This window comes from Lissotriton helveticus, chromosome 12, assembly GCF_964261635.1.
Source record: "Lissotriton helveticus chromosome 12, aLisHel1.1, whole genome shotgun sequence".
In the NCBI taxonomy this organism is placed as follows: domain Eukaryota; kingdom Metazoa; phylum Chordata; class Amphibia; order Caudata; family Salamandridae; genus Lissotriton; species Lissotriton helveticus.
Window position 1 is genome coordinate 475,776,095 of NC_136073.1, and position 23,569 is coordinate 475,799,663.

The 23,569-nt window shown below is 46.0% G+C and overlaps 1 protein-coding gene across 1 annotated transcript in view; it reads left to right on the top strand.

The window, feature by feature from the left end:
• URI1 (URI1 prefoldin like chaperone) overlaps positions 1 to 23,569 on the top strand; it is a 369,284-nt gene that overhangs the window by 156,474 nt on the left and 189,241 nt on the right. The window contains exon 4 of the mRNA XM_078670635.1: positions 19,064 to 19,199. Coding sequence (XP_078526761.1) covers positions 19,064 to 19,199 — 136 coding nt within the window. The remainder of the gene's footprint in view (positions 1 to 19,063; positions 19,200 to 23,569) is intronic.

The following is a 23,569-nucleotide window of genomic DNA, read 5'->3' on the forward strand; positions in this document are numbered from 1 at the left end:
AGAATGTTCAGTGTCCAGTCTTTTGAGCGTTGGATTTCCCTGGGCAATTCTTCCTCTGAGATGCATTTTGGTTGGACTGGAGCATGGGACACTTGTATGCATTCCCGCCTCTACCTTTCCTTGGTTGTGAAGATCAGAATCAACCAGGTCCAAGTCTTTCTAATGGCTCTGGATTGGGCTAGGAGAGTATGATATCCAGAGCTTCTGGCCATGAGCAGCTGTCCTCTGTCTGATCTGGCTGCCTCTTCAGGGAGATCGCCTGTCACAGCAGCCGGGCAGGTTCCTGCACCCAAACATGTAAAACGTACACCTCCATGCTTGGAGATTTACCAGCAATAGTTTACTTTTTTGACCTTACTACTAAGGTAGTAAATGTCATTCTGCCAGCCAAGACAGAGGACAGCTCACTGCACAGAGGGTTTTGGTTTCTGCTGGGTGTCCTTCTAAGCATATCCAACCCTTACAAACTCAGAGGTCTAATTCTCTACTTTTTCCCTTCCTTTAGCATAGCGAGGCCTTGCTGTGGTAAAGTTTGATTTCCCTTTGTCCAAAGATCTGATATGGTCTGGCCACAGATCTGATCTGGCCTGGCCAAGAAACATCCTCCTGAAGGGCTATGAGCACAATCCACCCGAGCCAAAGCTGTTACCACCGCACTGGTGCGCAGAGTGCCTGTTTCGTACATCTGCCAGAGTGCGACATAGGCGTCAGTCCACACATTCATGAAGCACTATTTCCTGATCTGGCAGAAGGGGCATTTTGCCAGTTTGGTCCTGAAGGGCTTTCTGATCAGAGCCATTCTACATGGGCTTTTAATGCTTTGGTATCTATTCACAAAGTGAGGAATCTGCAGTTTCAAGTGTCCTTAGAAGAAAAATGCTCTTTATTTAAGAGCAGATTCCTCACCAACGCACCCTCCACCACAGTCTGTGGAATGGACTCCTGGTTCATTCTAAAAAAGATTATAACTTGAAGATCTACACACTGACACCAGGGGTGTGAAATTTAATAAAGTATCTACTTGTCCAAGGGGCAGGTTGCTTCATAAATCTACTTGTCCTGTAACTAAATCCACTTGTCCCTTTTGTGCCATGTAATGCGGCGACAAATTATTGCGGCAATCTCATTACATAAGCGCTCTGATATAGTCTCTCTGATTATGCCAGGGCTCATACCATAGTAGTGTTTGAATACTAGCAATTCTATTATGCTACCTTGTTTCTGCGGATCTACATACTGGGGCTGAAGGTAGTGGTAAGCAATAGTTCCAGGGTTGGAATGCCCTTTTGAGTCTGCAAACCTACTAACTTGCATGTTTTAAGCGTTTTCACCAACTCTTCTCTAATCTTTTTGCATTCTGAGAAAGGTTGGAAATGTGTTCCTGACAATGGCAAACATAACACTTCTTCCAGGGTTGGGAATAAAAGTGGTTGGAGGGAAAGTGAACTTGCAAACACTCAGCTGTTCGCATGAGAAAATCTACACATGCTTATTTGTTCATGCTAAAATGCTGTTCACAAATATTTTCTAGGAGTACTATTTCTTGGCCTACTTCTGTAAATTCTTGTCAGTTCATGAAAGCTGTATATATGCACTTAATGCAAGGATATATACCAAGGGTGCACATTTGAGACTTTCTTTATTAATTGGGCCCCTAATTAGGTCTGGTGTTAACAATTACCTTTTGTGTTTATTAAAATTCTTTATTAAAATTCTGTCTGTCTATAGGCTGGCTTCACTGTGAGTGACAGCTTTCTGCTGTTTCGCAAGGAGCATATCGGCACACAAAGTAGTTTTGTTCAGTGGCAGGAACTACTGTGGCAATGTGTGCTTTTTGAGATCAAAAACAAGCTTTGCTTTTGCCAATGTTTGTTAAAATGGCGAGGGCCCGACATCTCCCACACCAATAAGGTTTTACAAAAACCATCCCAAAACATGTCACGCTTTGACAAAACCAAAAGGCTGACCACCAATTTCAGATCTACTGGCTTTGCCAATACGTTTTTATTTTTATGTTATTCCTATTCATATTTCAATCAGTTACACTGATTTTTACATTATGAATATTTTGGGGAAATACGTGCATACATCAACACATTTTACTAAATGATGCTGCCAAGAAATGGTACCTAAAATGTTACAGTAGTTTAGCGAAATGTTTTCTTCGAGGCATGTGAGCTGTAGATCGCATGGTTTGCATACTCCTGCCATCTAGTGTTGGGTCTGGATGTTTGCAAGTTGTTTTTCTTCGAAGATGTGTTTCCAGTCATAAGGTAAGGTGATAGTGTGTATGGGCATCGACTCCATTGTTAGATTGTTTTTTTCCGCCATCTGGTTCGGAAGTGTATTGCTGCGCTACGGTTCGAAACCGTACTTTGTGTTTCTCTCTGTGCGCAATCCACTCTACCCGCGTCGGTATTGTTTTGAGCGCTTTCCCACTTTGGAAACCTTCGGGAAGGCCGTCAAGCCTAACCGCGCCATTCCACTTCACAGTTGATGGAAGGGACTTCATTCAATTTCTGTCCTCGGTGCCACGTGAAGGATCGGCGCACCGACTCACCCGAAGTGTGCAACTTGTGTTCGTGTGCAACTTGTGCTTGTCTCCGGAGCACAACGAAGAGGACTGCAACACGTGTAGATCTTTCCGATTGAAGAAAACGCTCCGTGATCGTTGGGCTCAACATTGCAAAATGCAAAGTCAAAAAGTTGAATCCACACCGTATATCTTCAGTCAAGGATCCGAGCATGAATTCAATGCACAAATGGCCGAGGAAGAACAAGAAGAACTTGTATCTATTCTGGAATCGGACTCTGGGGTGGAAGAAGACTTACCACAAGGTCAACGGCCCCTGAGTACCGAACACACCTTTCTCCAAAATCCAAATCGGCCCAAGCAAAAAGATTCAGTTTCACCCCGCCTTCGGGCCACGGTCGGTACCGAGATGTTTCTGACGCTCCACCTTCTGGCTCGGCACCGAAACATGTCACTAAGCCTTCCAGCTCTGGATCGAGCAGCCAAAGTCAGGCACCGAGCCGAAACCTTCAGGCTCAAAGCCAAAATCCGCTTTGAAGCAGAAACCATTGACACTGAAATCAAAGACTGCTTCGGAACCAAAATCTTCCGTGCCTAACAGTAACTCCATCCCGGCACCGAAGTCCTCCGTGCCGAAACAGAAAAATGATGCTCAAAAGCCGCAGGATCTGGTTTTTGACATCCCACCCCCAAAACCAGACCCAAAATCAATCAATCAGGGGAATTGTAAGCGTGCTACTCACCTGTGAGGGTCTCAAGGAGCTGGGGCGGCAGGGGGGTAAGCAGCTCTGTTCAGTCTAAGAGCCAGGTCTTGAGTGTTTTCCTGAAGATGTTCAGGGAGGGGGTGCGTCTGATGTTGAGCGGGAGCTCGTTCCAGGTCTTGGCTGCGATGTAGGGGAAGGTTCTTCCACCTGTTCTATCTCTATGGATGCGCAGGATTTTGGTGAGGTCGGCAGATCGGAGGATTCTTTTGGGTATGTGGAAGGAGATTCTCTCGTTGAGGTATTGGGGTCCAGTGTTGTGGAGGCATTTGTAGGCATGGGTGAGTATCTTGAAAGTGACTCTCTTTTCAACGAGGAGCCACTGGAGGTTCCCTAGGTGTTGGGTTGTGTGGTTATATCGAGGAATGTTGAGGAGAGTCTGGCTGCGGTGTTCTGTATGGTCTGGAGCTTGCGAAGCAGAGACTTGTTGACCCCGGTGTAGAGGGCGTTTCTGTAGTCCAGTCTGCTGGTTAGGAGTGCGTGGGTGACGGTTGTCCTTGATGCGGGGGCAAAACAAAAGGAACTTTATATAAATCCACATACTGGACATGTCCTTACTAAACTGCCTCAGAAGCGCAAACCTGAATCAGAGGACACACTTCATTGTATTACTTTGAAGAAGATCATACGTACTAACCCCACCCATCTTCCTCCTTCACCACGTTCCCCTGCACCACCTTCTCCACCATTGTAACATTTACTCATTACACCAACTAACTCTCCACCACCACCACCTGATGATGATGATGGAGACGGGGGGGGGGGGGAAACAACATTTTACTAATAGATCCCTGGAAAGATTACAACACTGAATCACCCACAGATAACGACCCAGATCTTTATCCTGCAAGCCTTCCCCTCCTGACAATAATGTGGGATATCTAGAATTACTTGCTAGAGCAGCAGAATGTAATGGAGTACAGTTACACAAGGAATCTTTAGAGGAAGATTTTTTTATTTTTTATTTAGCTTTTAAACTTTAACAAAAATAAAGAATAATCCATTACAGCATTTACAAAATCGATCCATCAAGGTACATCCAAACTGTAATAGAAGTAGCAACAATCGAGGACAGTGCCATTTGTAGTCCTTACATACATCAAGACTCACTATAATCAGGGAGTTTCTTCACACCTTTGTCCAGCCACATACAACGAGGTTTACTGCGAGTCCACAAGTCTAGCCAAGTCATATTATAATGCAACATTTACAGAATAGATATGTTATATCCGTATACAGTAATTAGAGTATAGACCCCTGTATGCAAGGTTGGTAGGCCTGCAATATACTTAAGGAGTAGGTTTGCATCAGCATCTAATGTAAGTGAGTATTCAAGTAAGTACATTGTCAGGGGGGCCCCTATGTCCCGAGGTCTAGAGGGAATAGAAAGTAATTCGGCATAATTGTGCATCTGTTCTTGCCATAGGATCATGTCACTGAGCCATTCCTTAAATTTAGGTGCTCTCACCCTATCCCATCTGCAAGCCACCAGACGTCTCGCCAGCATTATACTGAAGGCGATGAACTTGCGCTGGGCAGTAGGAAGCTGCTCTGTATACCCTAAAAGCGCTAATAGTGGTAGTTCCAATAACATCATCTGTGCTAGAGCGTCAAAGACTTTTTGCCAGTATTGATGGATTGCCGCACAGGACCAAGAAAGGTGCAGGAAGTCAGCGCCGTCCGCTCTACATCTATCACAGCGCGCATTATCCCGCAGTTAGAGGAAGAGTTCTTATTTGAATCACTCAGTAACACACAGTGCTGACCAGACTCTACCTATGCTCAAAGGTATGATGAGACATGTTCAAGTTCAAGCATTTGTATAGTGCACTACTCACCCAGAGGGTCTCAAGGCGCTTGGGGAGGGGATCGTTATTTGTCGAATAGCCATGTTTTAAGTTCTTTTCTGAAGGCGATGTGGTTTTGGGTAAGGCGGAGGTGAGTGGGGAGTGAGTTCCAGGTCTTGGCAGCAAGGAATGAGAATGATCTGCCACCCATGGTGGATCTTCGGATGCGCGGGACTGCGGCGAGGGCTTGATTGGACGATCTTAGTTGGCGGGTGGGTTTGTAGAATGACAGTCGAGTGTTGAGGCATTCGGATCCTAGATTGTAGAGGGCTTTGTGTGCGTGGGTGAGAAGGCGGAAAGTAATTCTTTTGTTGACGGGAAGCCAGTGGAGGTCTTTAGTGTCCGGAGATGTGATCTTGGCGAGGGACGTCTAATATGAGTCTCGCTGATGCGTTTTGGATGCGTTGGAGTTTTTTCTGTAATTTTGCTGTGATTCCGGCGTAGAGGGTGTTTCCATAATCCAGTCGACTCGTGACCAGTGCGTGGGTGACAGTCTTTCTTGTCTCGAGGGGGATCCAGCGGAAGATCTTTTTGAGAATGCGAAGTACGTTGAAGCAGGAGGATGAGACTGCGTTGACTTGTCTGGACATCGAGAGAGAGGAGTCTAGGATGAAGCCAAGGTTACGTGCATGGTCTGTGGGAGTGGGTGCTGTGCCCAGTGTGGAGGGCCACCAAGAGTCGTCCCAGGCAGAGGGGGAAGATCCTAGGATGAGCACCTCGGTTTTGTCTGAGTTGAGTTTTAGGCGGCTATGTTTCATCCATTCGGCTACTTCTTTCATGCCTTCGTGAAGATTGGTTTTGGCTGTTTTGGGGTCTTTGGTGAGGGACAGGATTAACTGGGTGTCGTCGGCGTAAGAGATGATGTTGAGGTTGTGTTGACGTGCGATGGAGGCGAGAGGACTCATGTAAACGTTGAAGAGGGTGGGACTGAGTGAAGATCCTTGTGGTACGCCACAGATGACTTCAGTGGCCTCTGAGATGAATGGGGGAAGTCGAACTCTTTGAGTTCTCCCAGCGAGGAATGAGATGATCCAGTCCAGGGCTTTTCCTTGTATGCCGATGTTGCTGAGGCGTTGTATAAGGGTGCTGTGGCAGACTGTCGAAAGCGGCGGAGAGGTCGAGTAGAATGAGGGCCACGGTTTCTCCGTTGTCAAGTAGTGTTCGGATGTCGTCAGTCGCTGCGATGAGGGCGGTTTCGGTGCTGTGTTTGGCTCGAAACCCAGATTGAGATGGGTCGAGGGAGTTGTTGGATTCAAGGAATGCGGCGAGTTGGCTATTGACTGCTTTCTCAATGACTTTGGCCGGGAATGGGAGGAGGGATATGGGTCGGTAGTTTTTGAGTTCCGAGGGGTCTGCTGTGGGCTTCTTCAGAAGGGCGCTGAGTTTGGCGTGTTTCCAGCTATCTGGAAAGGTGGCAGAGTTGAACGAGCAGTTGATGACGTCACGGAGATGGGGTGCGATGATGGAGTCAGCTTTGTTAAAGATGTATTGGGGGCAGGGGTCGGTTGGCGAGCCAGAATGGATTGAGTTCATTAGGCGGGTGGTATCTTCAGTGGTGATTGGGTTCCAATTGCTAAGGATGTTAGTTGGCAGAGTAGGATCTGAGGGGAGTGGGGAGGGCTGATCGCTGGGGGTATTCTTGAAGCTGTTGTGGATGTCGGCTATTTTGTTATGGAAGAAGGAGGATAGCGCATCGCAAAGGTCTTGGGAGGGAGTGAAGTCGTTAGATGCTGCGGTGGGGTTGGTGAATTCTTTGACGATGTTGAAGAGTTCCTTGCTGTTGTGAGAGTTGTTGTCGAGACGATCCTTGAATGCTGATTTGTTGGCGGATCGAATCAGTTGGTGGTGTTTGCAGGTGGCTGCCTTGAGGGTGGCCATGTTGCCGGTGGTTGGGTTTTTTCTCCATGTTTTCTCCAGGGTGCGGCATAGCTTTTTGGATTTTTTAAGGTCATCGTTGAACCAGGGAGCCTTTTTGTTGGCTGATTTGATCTGGTGCTTTTTCAGGGGTGCTAATTCGTCCGCACTGAGGGTGATCCATTGTTTGAGATTGGTGGCCGCTTGGTTTGGGTCCAGTGAGAGGGTGGGAGGGTTTTGGTTGAGTGATGTGAGGAGTTGGTCGGAGGTGATTTTGTTCCAGTTTCTTCGAGGGATAGGTTGTTGGCGGTTGTGGTTCAGGGTGGTTTTGTAGCTGAAGTGAACACAGCTGTGGTCCGTCCAATGGAGAGCTGTGGTGCGATCGAAGGTGATATGCTTGCTGGAAGTGAAGATAGGGTTGAGTGTGTGTCCGGCAGCATGGGTGGGGGTGTCAACAAGTTGTTTGAGTCCGAGGTTGGTCAGGTTGTCTAGAAGGGTGGTGGTGTTGCTGTCGTGTTTGTTTTCAAGGTGGTAGTTGAGGTCTCCCACTAGAATGTAGTTCTCGGAGGCGAGGGCATGTGGGCTGATGAAGTCCGTGATGTCATCGCAGAATTGAGTGCGGGTGCCTGGAGGCCTGTAGATGAGGGTGCCTCTAAGTGTGGTACTGGGGTCGGTGTGGATCTGGAAGTGGAGATGTTCGGCGGTCGCAAGATTATCGTCGGAGCTGGTCGTGATTTTGATGGTGTTCCTGTGGATGATGGCGATGCCTCCTCCTGTTTGATTGGTGCGGTCTTTTCGGATAATCTTGTAAGCGTCCGGTATGGCTATGGCGATGTCGGGTGCTGATGATGTGTTCATCCATGTTTCTGTGAGGAAGGCGATGTCCGGTGACGCAGTGTCGAGTAGGTCCCAGAGTTCAGTGGCGTGTTTGTGGACTGAGCGGGTGTTAAGCAGGATGCACTTCAGGCGGTTGGAGTCGGAGTTGTGTGTGGAGGGAGTGGGTTTGGTGAGGGTCTTGAAGCAGTTGTACTTGCAGGAGAGGCAGGCGAATGGGCCGTGGGTACGACCTGGGGTGGCTTGGCAGCATTGTGGTGCGCGTCCGGGGTTGAGGGCGTGGAGAGTTGCGGCATCATATGTGGTTTTAGTGGGTTGGGAATGGCGGGGGCCAGGGGGTCTGGCGCTGGGCGCGGTCCAGGCGCGGACGGGCGTAGACGGGCTTACCTTTGGCGCACCTTCGGCACGCATGGGGCGCGACCGCTGAACGTGGACGCTGCGCGTAAATGCATCTGTCATATAAGGATAGTGGGAGGGGCGAGGGAGGATGATCTTGGAGGCGGGGAGCGGGGCGGAGAGCCGGGCTGGGGGTCGTCGCAACAACAACAAGATGGCTGCAAGCCAATATGCGAGCGCGATGAGTTAGGGCACAACACAGGCAGCAAAATTAATATTTAAATCTTAAACAGTGCTCTTAGCCGGGGCTCTGGCACAAGCAGCGCGAGCAGCTCCAAAATAATCAATTTCCAACAATTAGAGGCACAAGCAGCGCGAGCAGCGCAAAAATAGCCAATTTCCAGCAATTAGAGGCACAAGCAGCGCGAGCAGCGCTAGTTACATAAAACCATGATAGCTGTTCAGTAAATAATGCACAGGCACAGGCGGTGTGATCAGCGCTACGATACCAGCAGCAAGCAGCTAGGGGAGCGACCTCCTTCGGGGATCTCGGGATGGTTTATTTGTATTTGTAAAGACCCTGTGCGTGCTCGTATTCTCACCCCCAGAATAGAAAAAAATGTAAGCCCGCTCCCTCATATCCAGCTTTTATTAAAGGGCAGTTACCAGTAGACTCTTTGGTTGTTTATAATGCCCGTAAACGGGCCAATTCACAAACTAGAGGGGATGGTCCCCCTCCAGACAAAGAGTCAAAACTGTTTGCGCGTCTGGTAAAAGAATAGCCGCCCAAGCAGCAAATCATTGGCGCATTGCTAACACCCAGGCCCTACTAGCCAGGTGTGATAGGGCACACTGGGATGAAATTGAGAAACTGCTCCAATATCTTCCAGATGAGCACAAAGAAAAAGCTCCGGATTTAGTGGAGAAAGGGAAGCTCTTCTACAATTCATCAATTAGATGTGCTTTAGATGCTGCTGACACCGCAGGTAGAGAGATCAACACTAGTGTGTTATCGAGGAGGCATGCATGGTTAAGGATTTCTGGTTTCAAATCTGAAGTGCAACAGTCTATTTTGAATACTCCATTTGTCAAGGAGCATCTCTTCGGGCCCGAAGTGGATAAGTAATTGGAAAAAATGGAAACGGATTCAGAAGTAGCGAAGTCTATGGGAACTCTGCAGTCCCCTTCTAATCGTTGCCCTTTCCTCGCTCCTTCTATCATGGAGGGTTAAAAACCATGTCCTCAGATCATACTACCACCTCGTACAAAGGCACCAATCAATCTTCCTCTTCAAGAGGTTTCTTTAGAGCAGGGTACAGAGGTAACAACGGCAAAGGTAGGGGAAAAGGTTCCACACCACCAATTCCCCCTCCCCTAACAAGCGGTGACTTCCCTACACTTTTCCCCGATCATTTAACACGTGTCGGGGGACATCTGCTAAAATTCTCCCCATTTGGCAATCTATCACCGCAGACAAATGGTGTTAGGAATTATCCAACATGGTTATTGCCTGGAACTTACCAACAATCCTCCAAACATTCCACCATGCACTCACAATATGTCACCAGAACATTTACACCTACTCAAACAGGAAGTCCAGTCTCTCTTGTTAAAAGAAGCCATAGAGCCAGTACCATTATCAATATCAAGCGTCAGGCGTATACTCTCTATATTTTCTAATTTCTCAAAAGGACTGCTCCTTGAGACCTATTCTAGACCTCAGGGAACTAAACCACTACATACTGTCAGAGCTTTTCCACATGGTGACACTTCAACAAGTACAGCAGTGCAACTTTATGTCTACTCTAGACTTAAAGGACGCACATTCCAATTCATCCCGCTCATCGCAGATATATCAGATTCATGATCGCGGGTCACCATTACCAATTCAAAGTACTACTGTTTGGAGTCACCACTGCTCCCAGGGTATTTAGGAAATGCCTGGAAGTAGTTGCAGCCCATCTAAGAAGACATAACATCCACCTCTTCCCATACCTGGACGACTGGCTCATCAAAGCCAGTACTTACCAAGTAGTTCACCAACTAGGATTTACAGTGAACACGTTGAAGTCTCAAAAAGACATGGGTACTAATCCCTCTCCTCCTTACATACCTCCCTCTCCTCTACCTTTTAACGCACATCTGCTAATTTCACCAGCAAATTCTCCACCACCACGTTTTTCACCTGGGCCACAGGATCATAATGATGGGGATGGAGATGAAGACTGAGATGGGGAAGGGGATGGGGATGATGACCAGGACAGCATTCTACACGACCCAGACCCCGGGATGATTATGATAAAGACCCAGATCATACTAATGACCCTGATCTATAGCCCTCAAGACCATCACCACCGGATGACAATATTGGTTTTGCACAGCTCATTAATAGAGCTGCTCAATACCATGGGGTGGAATTAGATACTGATTCCTTAGAAGAGGATTTTCTAGTGGAAACTTTCGCACCCTCACAAAAAAACTCAAACACACTGCCCATGCTTAAAGGTATGATAAAACACGCTAATGAGGTATTCAAAGACCCTGTTTGAGACAGAATACTGACGCCAAGAGTAGACAAAAAATATAAAGCAGCTCCTACAGACCCAATTTACATCAGGGGTCAGGTACCTTTCCATTCACTTGTTGTTACAAATGCACGAAAGGGCAAACTCTCAGACAACAGGTCACGCCCCTCCACCTGACAAAGAATCAAAACTTATCGATGCATCAGTCAAAAGAATCGTATCTTAAGCTGCCAACCATTGGCGCATTGCCAATGCACAATCTCTCCAGACGCGATATGATAGAGCTCACTATGACAAGCTAAAAAAACTGATGCAACAGTTGCCAGACCAATACAAAGATAAAGCTCACGACCTCATTCAAGAGGGTAAACTTATCACAAACGCTTCCATCAAATGTGCCCTTGACTCAGCTGACACAGCCTCGCGTGCCATTAACACCAGCATTTTGCTACGCCAACACGCTTGACTTCGAATCTCAGGATTCAAACAAGAAGTACAGTCAGCACTCCTTAATCAGCCATTTGATCATCAACAACTTTTTGGCCCCACAGTCGATTCTTCATTGGGAAAAATGAAGAAAGACAGAGACTGCTAAATCCATGGGGGCATTACAACTACCTTCCAATAGAGGTTATTTTTGTCGCTCCTTTTATAGGGGTGGCTCAAAGACGGCTGCATCAGAGAACACCTCATCTTATAAAAGCCCCAATCAGTCCTCTTCAACCAGAGGGTATTTTCGGGAGGATACAGAGGGAGTAACAATAGAGGAAGGGGCAGGGAAAACTCCACCCTCACTTCCCCTACCACCAATCAGTGACTTTCCGCCAATACCCCTGATCATTCCACTCCTGTCGAAATACGTCTATCACAGTTCCTACATGTCTGGAATTCAGTCACAACAGACAAGTGGGTATGACAAATCCAGTATGGTTGCTGCCTGGAATCACTTCCACCACCCTCAAACATTCCTCCCAGACAACTTCCAATGTCCATGGAACATCTTACACTTCTCAAACAAGAGGTTCTCTCTCTGTTACAAAAACATACAATAGAACCAGTCCCCTTGCCTCACCAAGGCACAGGGATTTACTCCCTCTATTTTCTGATCCCAAAAAAGGACGGCGCTCTCAGGCCCATATTGGTCCTCAGACCGCTAAACCTCTACATTCAGTCGGACCACTTCCACATGGTCACTCTTCAACAAGTGCTCCTACTACTTCAACAAGGAGACTTTCTCTCTACACTGGATTTAAAGGACGCCTACTTTCATATTCCCGTTCACCCCGCTCACAGGAAATATCTCAGGTTCACGTTAGATGGTCAACACTTCCAGTTCAAGGTCCTCCCATTCGGGTTAACTACAGCACCCAGAGTCTTCACCAAGTGTCTCGCAGTAGTTGTAGCCCACTTAAGAAGGCACATTCATGTTTTCCCTGATCTAGACGACTGGCTCATAAAAACCAAGTCACACAGCAGCTGTGTGCAACATACACACAACAATCCAGCTGCTTTAACACTTGGGATTGACTGTAAACCTCACCAAATCCCACCTCCAACCATTCAACATACAACAATATCTAGGGGCTACAATAGGCACTTCAACAGCTCTAGCATGCCCCAATCAGGTCAGGATAAGTGCCATACAAGCTCTAAGACAAAAATCAGCCTCAACACTCACTACCAGCGCGAGTGTTCGTGCAGTTAATCGGGATGATAGCCTCTTGCATTCTCATCGTCCCTTATGCAAGACTCCAGATGCGCCCCTTACAGGAGTGTTTGGCACGTCAGTGGAACCAGGCTAAAGGTCGGCTAACAGATCTGGTGTTGGTAGACGGCTGCACCCATCGCTCTCTGCAGTGGTGGAACACACAAAACCTTTCCAAAGGGCGGCCGTTCCTCGACCTAGTTCCACAGGTAGTGCTAACAGACGCAACGCTCACCGGCTGTGTAGCTCATCTTCAAACCCATACCATTCAGGGCATATGGACCCCTCAACAAAAACAATTCCACATAAATTACCTGGAATTTTTGGCAATCTTGTTATCGTTAAAATCTTTTCAACTCCACCTCGAGAGTTAAGCTGTCCTAGTCCGTACAAACAATATGACAGCAATGTATTAAATTCAAAAACAGTGGGGGACACATTCTCAGCAGCTTTCACACCTATCTTAAAGCATATGGAGATGGGCCATTCCTCAAAACATATACCCCCTTGCAGAACACCTCCCAGAAGTACACAATCAAATTGCGGATCTACTCAGTAGCCAAAAACAGCAGATCCACGAATGGGAACTTCATCCTCAAGTTCTGCTTCCATTCTTTCAAATGTGGAGCCACCCAGAAATAGACCTGTTGGCCACACCAAAACGCAAAATGCCTCAGCTTCGCATCCAGGTATCCACACCCATTGTCCGAAGGCAATGTGCTGTGGATGAACTGGTCAGGCAAATTTGCTTGCTATTTTCCGCCTCTCCCGCTCATTCCGCTAGTGGTTCGGAAGCTCAAACCACATTTCCTCCAACATGGGCCCGACAGCCATGATTCACAACCCTTTTGGAACTATCAGTCGTTCCTCATCAAAAGCTACGCCTCTCACACAAGCTTCTAACTCAGAACCATGGAGAGATAAGACATCCAGATCCCAGTCAACTCAACCTTGCGATCTGGCACCTGAAATCTTAGAGTTTGCCTACCTCTATCTCCAGCCAGACAGCATGAACATCATTAAAGAGGCTAGACGTCCTACCACTAGAGCTTGCTATGCTGCAAAGTGGAAAAGATTTGTAATTTACTGTTAAAAGCAACCAAATCGATCCACTAGGTGCTTCTATTCAAAACATCATTTGTTACCTTTTGCATCTACAACAATGTAACCTAGCGTATACATCCATTAGACTACATCTCGCTGCCATAGCAGCCTATCTCCAAAACAGACAACACTTGTCTTTGTGTAGAATACCAGCTATCAAAGCTTTTATGGAAGGTCTTAAAAGAATAATTCCAACTAGAGTTCCACCCGCTCCAGTATGGATCTTAAATGTGGTCCTTACCGGACTCATGGGTCCCCCGTTTGAACCTATACATAAATGCGAATTACAATTTCTCACCTGAAAAGTAGCTTTCCTGGTTGCCATCACCTCTCTCAGAGGAGTCTGTGAACTCCAGGCATTACCCATACAAGAACCGTTTCTACAAACTCACCATACCAAAGTGGTTCTTAGGACTAACCCAAAACGTTTCTACCTAAAGTCGTGTCTACTTCCCACCTTAACCAGTCTGTAGAACTCCCAGTGTTTTTCCCTCTACCAGACTCAGTAGCAGAACGAGCACTTCACAATCTAGACGTGAACAGAGCGATACTTGACTACATTGAAAGAACAAAATTCTTTGGAAATACTAAACTTAGGATTGCCCTTATGAGGTGGTGAGAAAGCAATAACATCTCAAAAACAGGGATTGCAAGGTGGATTGTTAAATGCATCCAAATCTGCTATGCTAAAGCCAAACGCACATTAACCATTCCCCCTAGAGCTCACTCCACACGTAAACTAGCGGCATCTATGGCTTTCTTAGGGAACATTACCCTAAATGACATCTGCAAAGCAGCAAATTGGTCTACACCACACACCTTCACAAAACACTATTGTGTAGACGTGCAGGCAAAACAATATGCTATAGTGGGCCAGGCTGTATTAAGAACAGTTTTTCAAATCACTGCAACAGATACAGGTAGCCACCGCTAAAGAGGTAACTGCTGTATAGTCTATGCACAAGTATACAATCTACAGCTCATATGCCTCGAACGGAAAATGCTACTTACCAGTATGCATCTGTTCTTGCTATGTAGAGCTGTAGATTCGTATACGCCCACCCGCCTCCCCGGATACCTCTATCTGTTCCAGTATTATCTTACTTAGATACATTACACATGGACATCCTTTTCTACTTCTTACTAACTCCATCATAACCTTCCATGGCATAACAATCTGGAGATGGAGTCGATGTCCATGTGCACTATCGTCTTAAGGAGGAGTCGCCTACCTCGTGACCACAGACTTCTTCCAAGACGAAAACAAAGTGCAAACATCCGAGCCCAACACCAGATAGCGATCTATGCACAAGTAAACACATCTACAGCTCTACATGCCAAGAACAGATGCATACTGGTAAGTAGCATTTTCCTTATTGAGCATTTACTCTTGATGTCTTGCAATCAGCAATGCAAATGCAGTTATACTCCAGCATTATTGAGGTTCGCTTGCACCCCATTGTCCCTTCTTTTAACAGTACTCTTGTGCTACCAGCACAGCTTGTATAGCACCCTATTTCTTCTGGTGCCCCCCCCCCCCCCCATTGCCCAACAATCTGCCTATTAGCGTTGATCTTCAGTGGGGTATGTGCTCAAGCTTGCAGCATCAACTTGCCTGCCTCCTGCAAGAGGCCAGGAGCACCCCCAAGTGCCAGGCGTGTCATATGTAGCAACTATCGATCCTCCTCAAGATGTGTTATGTGCACTTAGCTTCTCATGACCGCATGCTGTTCTCTAGCCCCCATGCCACTGTGTGTAGGGGTCCCCACCTTTTCCACCCTTTTGTTCTCACCTCTAGCCTTGATGGTTCTTATATTTCCTGCTTCCCTTTCCTGTGTTTCTCTCTTGGGGATTTAATCTGCCTCAGCCTCTGGATTCTTCAGCAGTTCCACCAGGGCTGCGCTCTGGCTGAGTCTAGAAATTTCTCACTGCCAGTTTTCTTGGCTATCCGTAACCTTACTGCTCCCTCGCAGTCCACCCACATTTTAAACTCCCTCTTCCACCTACTTACACTGGGGGCCCCTTGCTTTCCAGTGGCTTGTGATATATCTATTTGCAAATACAAGGCCCAAGTCCTGAAACTTACTTGTCACTTTATTTTTGGCAGTGTGGGGGAACCAATGTAAAAGACCATATCCCGGGGTAGTGGCTACTTCCCTCTCCGTCACTTTAGCCAGCACTGTAGTGACCGCACCCCAGAAGTCACCCATGTTGGGGCAACACCAGAACATGTGGAGAAAATACGTCCCCTCCTTATTACATCTAGGGAATACCTCAATGCCGGAGCTGCCAAAACAACATCCCACCGGGATCCAAACCGGGAGCACGCCAAAATAGTATAATAGTCTTGGTAAGGTCACCATCTTCAGCAAGGCTACCTTGCCTGCCACTGATAAGGGAAGGGTCCCCCAGAACTCAAACCATGCCTTTACTCCTAATGCTCTCCCCACGTTTCGCTCTAGCAGGTCTGCCTGGTCATGATATATCTGGACTCCCAGGTATGGCAGGCATCAATCTTTCTCTGCCCTCCTTGGCGGGGAAGAGGCCCGACTTCGTCCAATTCACCTTAAGACCCGTCACCCGCTCCAGTGCCGCTAGCAGGTCCCTGCCCTCTGAAGGTCCTCTCCCGCGTTGCTAAGGGATAATAATAATTCATCCGTGTACAGTGCTATGTGGTACGTTTGACCTACCGCCTTCAAACCACGGTAGAAGCATCCTTTCCTAGCTCTAGCAGTCAGGGGCTCCATGACCAAGGCAAACAGCAGGGGCGACAAGGGGCACCCCTGACAAGTTCCTCATTCCACCCTACAGCAGTCCGATATGAGCTTTCCCGTCCTGAATCTGGCCATAGGTTCCGTATAAAGCAAGGCGGTCCATGCCACAAATTCGGACCCCAATCCAAATCTCTGTATCACCCAAACCCGGTATGGCCATTCAAGGCTATCGAAGGCCTTCTCTTTGTTTACTGTAAAGATGACGGCTTCCTCCTTACAGTAGGAGTCGGCTTCAAGTAGGCGCAATAGTCTCTGAACATTCATTGCGGTATACCGGGACGGTATTTGAACAACATTAACACATGGACACAAATATTACTTTAACAGCAGACATTGCCCTTCCTTGATCCATAATGTGATACTGTAAACTGACAGCCAAAGTGTTTGTGCTGTTGGGGGTTGAGTCTACTTGTGCCAAGGATACAATACACATGAAAACCTTTGCCCTTGACCCCAAACAATATGCCCTGGGTGTCGGGCTAGAGGAATTCCACATCCCTGCTGGCACAATCTGATCTCTAAGGACTCCGTGTCCAATGGTACAGCTATCAGAAAGAAATTGACATTGATGCGCGGAGGTGGTAATTATATCTTGGTCTAACATTACTTCAGCACAGCACAACATCACCCACCTGTGTAAAAAAAAAATTACTGAGAAAAATCAACAGAACTAGTCTAGAGCCTGGGGGTGCTCACAAGGTGAGGAATCTTCAGCTCTATACAGTATCCACCATAAAAAGCGTAACCAAAGGTAAGTAACTTGTTCATTTTTCGCATTAAAAAGTTTAGTTTGTAGCTTCCTTTAGTATGCTTACCTCCTCTAGTATACTTGCTTCTGCATGTGCTGCTGTGCATATGCTTTTTTGATTCAGTTCCTTATACAGAATCTAGCATTCCTTGTACAGAATCTAGCACAGCTCTTGCATGTTCTCTGCTAGGGGGTATATGTTAACTTTCAGCCAAGATAACCTGATTCCAAATACTTGGCTTTTGGAAGTAGTGCCTCGTGATATCCAATCTTTTCTTCTGCCTTCTCATGTTTCTGACAGTCACTCAGTGGTCGTCAATGGGTCCATTGGAAATAGAATCTTCAAAGGTTTAATGAACAGGTTTTTTAGGTATTTTATTTGAATTTTTAACTCTTCTAAATGCCCGTGTGTGTGGGTTCCCCCACCTTGTGTGACCTACATTTCCCAACATAATCTTTTTTTTATGCAAGCCGTATCGAAAAGCCTCATGCATGCACCTCCACAGTTAATCAAAGCCCTGCCCATGCCCTGCCACTGACAAGTGCGCCGAGCGGAGGGTAGATAAACCCAGCTTGGGCAGAAGAAAAGAGTAACATTAGAGCATTGAACAAAATCAAAACCGTTATTGAACTCCCCTCAATGCTCTCCTTGGTGGTATCCCTGCAGATTGTATATTGTCCTAAAGTAGATATCAGTAGCCTGCCCTGCCTATGGCTGCTTGGTATCTACCTCCGCTTCCAACGTTTGGAAATAAATGTTCCATTTTGTGAATCCCCCGCTCAGCCCCCACACTTGCTGGGCATCTGAGAGCACCTCTACCTTTGGCCAGTGCAGCATGGTGTGGAGCCAGATTGACGTGTCCCAAGCAGCCGTTTATTTCCATGCCATCGCAATCTGGGGCTTGCATAATACAAATGCCAAATCAAGAAATATATGGAGATATTTGTCCCCTTTGGCTCTAGGACGAATACCCAGCATGCAGGCCTCTGAAGAGGGTGAGACCACAGCGTAAACCAAGCAGAGACGCTCCCTGCTATGTCTTCCCAAGTGGACGTTTCCCCGGGCAGTCCCACAACATGTGAAAGAAACCGGCATCCATAACCCGCATCGTGGGCAACCTGAATAGGACTTGGGGAACATGCGTCCTAAGCGGTGGGATGTGAGAGATGTTTGGTGAAAATAATTAAATTGAGTAAAACGAAAATGTGAGTTCTGCGAAACATCCTCAGTCTGAAACAAAGCATTGCTACATTGTTTGACCTTCAAGGGGAGGTGGAGGTCTGTTGCCTAGCGGTCCTTGGACTAGGTAAACGACTTCTGCCACTGTCCCAATAGAGCTGCGTGCAGGGCCGTGATACCTCTATTTGTGCACCCGTATGCAAACATGAGGTGGAGTGGGAGCGCAGTCAGAGGCCTACTCGCTCCTTTCCCCAAGCCGAGGTCAGCATGTGATGGACAGACTTCTAAGTCAGGAACTGCCCAGTCAGTATGCCAAATGTGTTCCAGACCTCTAGACTTTAGCAAATCAGTGGTAGGGGTAGGATTGGGTAGATGTCTAAACTAAAATTAGGGTAAGAGTCTGGAGTAGTGACATGGGAGAAGGGTAGGAGGCGGAGGGGTGTAGGGTGATGGAATGCAAAGGGGTAAGCCCCATGGATACTCCATTTTCCATGTGTTGCTTTGCAGCACAAGTAAGGCATCCTAATACATACTAATAAATGTATTGTCCAACAGCATATTAGAAAGTAGAAAATAATCATGTGGTGGGTGATTAAAAAAAATTGAATGATAATTTCAAGTAATGGTTGAAGAGTGCTGAACCAGAAAAAAAAAAATCACTGCAACCCACATACCCTCTATGTATCTATCTTAAGAGATCTGACTGGTAACTAAAGGGTTCTCTATCTTGCCTGTCCCTAATAATGATGTAGTAGGGCAATACATTTTTGGCTAACAAAAGTTTTTTTCCCTTGTAACCCTGCGTGAGGTGATGCCTCATTATTGGCAACCTAGTGTAATATAAAATGTATGCATTTGACAGGTACCATTTGGTCCACTTGCCTTCATGCCTGGAAGACTTGTCCATACCAACGAAATTACAGTTTTACTTGGGGATAACTGGTTTGCTAAATGCTCTGCAAAGCAGGCTACCAGCTTGGTGGACCACAGGAAGAAACGTAAGTGTTTTTTTGGAATTCACATGCTTCTCACACTGAGCAGTCCCTGTTAGGCACTGTTGGTGACCAAATAAAATGTTCCCACTTGCTGTCTGGGCTTTGGTACTTCTTATTCAAGGACATTACTTTTAATCCACACCCCCTTTAGTACCAAGTATGGGGTTGCCTAATACTATTGGACAGTACTTAAGTAAATGCAATGCAATGTGGGAACGAGTAGTGGCAAAACCAGTTTTATGTTTTTTAATCGCAAGAAGAATCATTTTGTGGATTGTGACTTTTTAAGTATTTAGATTTATCATTAAGTGTGTTAGGCGAGTAGTGTTACCTGCACTGTGTGTTTACTAATATTTTGTCATTGCTATCCATGTCAAGTGGCATTGCTTATGGTGGGGGGGTGCTGGTGTAGCCCGCCTGAGATTGTCCTGTCACACCCCCACAAACTTTTGCCCCACCACCAGATGGCAGCTGCAGGCAGCAAAAACAAACTCCAGTCTCTCAGCCTGGGAACAGCGTTGTTGGTCCATTTACATTTCACGTTTCACTTACTCTTCGATTTCCTAGGAGTATTAGAATTTGTTTTCAGAATGCTGTGTTAATGTATTTTTCACCCAGCATATTACTCCTCTATAATGCATACTGTGAAAAGAGCTGCCTCTATAGATCTGTGGGAGTTCAGGTTGTCAGTAAGTGTTTATAAGAGGCCATGCATGAGAGCTGTCTAGTTCAGGCTAAAGGCGGAGCAAATTTCTCACAATGCCCGTCATTGGGTCATAAAGGATTTCAGAATACATGTTCATTTAATACTTGGCCCGCTACAGACTGCGTAGAGCAAAGGTTGGTGTGCCAATAGTAAATGTGAGTTTGAGGCATGTGGGCTGCTAAATTCATATCTTAGCATTAGATCGCCGCCTAGTGTTGGGTCCGGATGATCGCACATTGTTGTCCTGGAAGAGTCTTCGAAGTATCCTGAGATAGGTGGCTCCTCCCCTGGACTACAGTGCGCATGGGCATCGGCTCCATCCCCAGATTGTTTTTTTCCGCCATTGGGTTCGGATGTGGTCCCGACTTCTCTTTGTCGGAACCGAGAAAAACTAACTTTTTTCTGTGTGAAAGCGTGTGAAAGGAGTACATAAATGTTGAAATATTGCTAGGGCAAAAGATAAAGAAAAGGCAATTTTTACAGTTGAGTGGGTGCATTTATATGTGTGAGGTGGAGGTGAGGGGAAGGAAGTATGTTCTACAGAGAGTGAAAAGAGGTCGCACAAGAGGAAAGAGATGAGGTACGAGATGTTGCAGAATGTTAGCTGCAGAAAGATATCAGGAGAAAGAGAGCACAATAATCTAACTGAGAGACTACAGAACTGGTTTAGTGTGACAAAAGTGAAGCAAACCTGGCACAGTTAGACTGAAAATTACTAGTCTGTGCAAATCAGTATCTCCGTCGGATAGTTTGTCAGAGTATCTCAAAGTTATGCATCGCAGATATCTTCATTGTAGTCATAAACATTGAACATTTCTTTGCTGCCTGCGCGGACCCTAGAAAACCTTATTCCATATATGTAGAATATCCAGGAAAAAGTCTATTTAGTGTTCATCACTGAAAGACATTTTCCATTCATTTGAAGTGTAGACTGTCGGGTTGTATTTTTCTGGAACATGCTAGTAGAGACTGCAGTAGACTGGGAACTGCAAAGCTTACAACACTTTTTTTTATAGGAAAAGGGACTGTGTCAGATAGCCTATCAGGCTGTTTTTTCCTTGCATTCTAGACTAACACTAAAAAGTACAAAAGGAGACCTGTACCTTTAAGAATCCCAGAGAGACCCCATCCCACAATGCACTGCAGTGGTAGTTTGCCTGAGAGTCAGTTCTTTTTTCCGACTCCTTTTGTCAGGATCTCAGAACACCTCTGGTGGATTTTTGTTCACCTTTTACTCTTGTAAAACATTTTTTAGTGCTTTTCACCAAAGCTTTTTCTTGGCAGTGTGACATCTCTTCTGGCTAGTAGGTTGTTTTTATATTTTTTCTGAGGAGAAAAATGCCTGCTCTCTTCGCAGAGTGCCTTTCCTGTAGCAGAAATAAATCTTGCTCTGATGCACACCAAGTTTGTGTGGTATGCCGATCTCCTCAACACCTCTCTAAAAGCTGTGACATTTGTAGTGAAATGTCAAAAAGGACACTTAAAGACAGAGTAGATATCCAGCTTTGTGGATGGAAGAGGATATAAAGGCAGACAAGTAACGAAGGAAAAGGGGAAGATTGTAGTGCCTTCCTCTCTTCATCCTTCAGGAAAAAAGCATAACTCAGATAAAGACTCCTTTAAAAGGAGATCTAATTCCGAAAAACCTCATTCTCAGCACTGTCACTGTCATGCATGGACGTCAAAGCATTCAACGTCCATTCTTAGAAGCCTGTTGCCGTTGTGTTCCCCTTCAAAGGATGGCTCAACATCGACGACATGTTGCCACCGTTCGACATCTCTATCGACTCCAATACCGCCGTCCACGCCGGAAACAGGTACCGCACTGCCGCCGAGATATTTGTCGGCGTCTCTTCAGTCGTCGCACAGGATTAGATTGGCGTCACATTCTCATTGCTCGATTCCACATTCTCATTTCTCTACGATCCCGTCATTCACCATCAAAATCACATCACACTTCTATGTCGAAACTGTCCACGTCAAAAAGACAGGCATTTTAATCCATTTCCGTTGTCTCCTAAGAGACCATTTATGACATCGAACACTCCATTCTGTATGTCGAACATCATTCAAATGGAGATCTTTGTCTACTTTAAACTGGTATGGTTCATCTCCGTGTATAGACTTTCTCACCGGAACAGGATACAAGTCTGCCACCAATACGTTATTCCTCCTCCTGATCCTATTCAGGTTCCTTTTGAGCCTCTGAATATCTCTACGGTGATACAACATTCCAGAGCGACATCGGTGTCTCTTATTCATAAATGGAAAGCTCTGTCTCGCATAAAGTCTCCTGCGAGACATACATCTCCCAGTCCTCCACTAACATAGTCTACTCCATCACAAACAGGATCTCCAGATTCCTTCTCTTCGTGTTTGCCAAGATCTCCGCCTCAATCTCCATCTACTTCTTCTCCTGTTGATGATATTGCCACTTTTCAAGCCACTGTAGTTATAGGAGCTTCTAAGCTCAATATATAGGTTAATACTCCTTAAGCATCAGTTATTTTGGAAAAGAGCAATGTGAAGGCCTCTTTGGCCTCTTTTGCCTCTCCTTCCAGGCCCCAGACATTGTGCAGGAAAAGTTCCTTGCACCAGCTACTGTAAAATCTGCCTCCCAAGGCTCTTAAGGATATACAAGCTTCCGCCTCAGGATCCAGACTTCATCAAGTATGATGCTAAACCAAATTTAGTAATTGTAACAGCAGTTCGCAGGAAGCATACTTCTACTCCAGAGACCACAGCACCACCTGATCGAGAAAGTAAAAGAATGGATGCTCTTGGAAAGATGTGTGGCACAGCATCTACACATTTGCGTAATGCTAATTCGGCGGCATTACTGGGCACATACCATAGAAAGATTTGGGAAGGAATGAAATCCTTTCATCTCTTATCTACCAGATCACAGACAACAGAATTATATAGAAATTATCAGACTGGGCTCTCTTATTTCAAATCAGCCTCTCTGCACTGCAGTTGATTCTGTTATCTGTCAGCCACTGCTTTTTTGCCATGACATATCATTAAGATTCACATCCTGGCTAAGACTTATCTTTGAAACCAGACTCTCAACTGAAAATAGTTAATCTGCCTTTCTCCAGATCTTCGCTTTTTGGGCAGTGCACAAAAGACTATATACTGCGCATGAAAAATGAAGCGGAAAAGCTTTAGGCAGTGGGTTGGAAGAACAGAAAATGTCTTCAAACTGTTCATACGCAAGGACAAAAGAAGGTTCAACCATAGGGTTCAAACCCCCAGGTTGCCTTACCAATCCCAGCAACAACACTTCAAAACTGGTACCAAAAACTGAGATCATCTCCACACAAGCCCTCGCAAACCAAGGGTAAATCTTTCCAGTCCAAGCACTGAGGACCACATTGACCTTGTGCACCTCAACAAATGTATAAAGAAAGAGTGGTTCAGAATGCCCTTACTGCACCAAATATGTACACATTTGAGAAAGAACGATTGGCTCTGTGCTGTAGATCTACAGGACGCATATTTTCATATTCCCATTCTACTGCATAATTATCAATACGCAGAGCTCCCCTGTGGTTTAAAACCACTGCCACAAATCTTTTCCAGACGCATGGCAGTGCTCTCTTCCCAACTGAAAAAAACAAGGTATTTTCATATATGTCCTTACCTGGACTTCTAGCTCATCAGC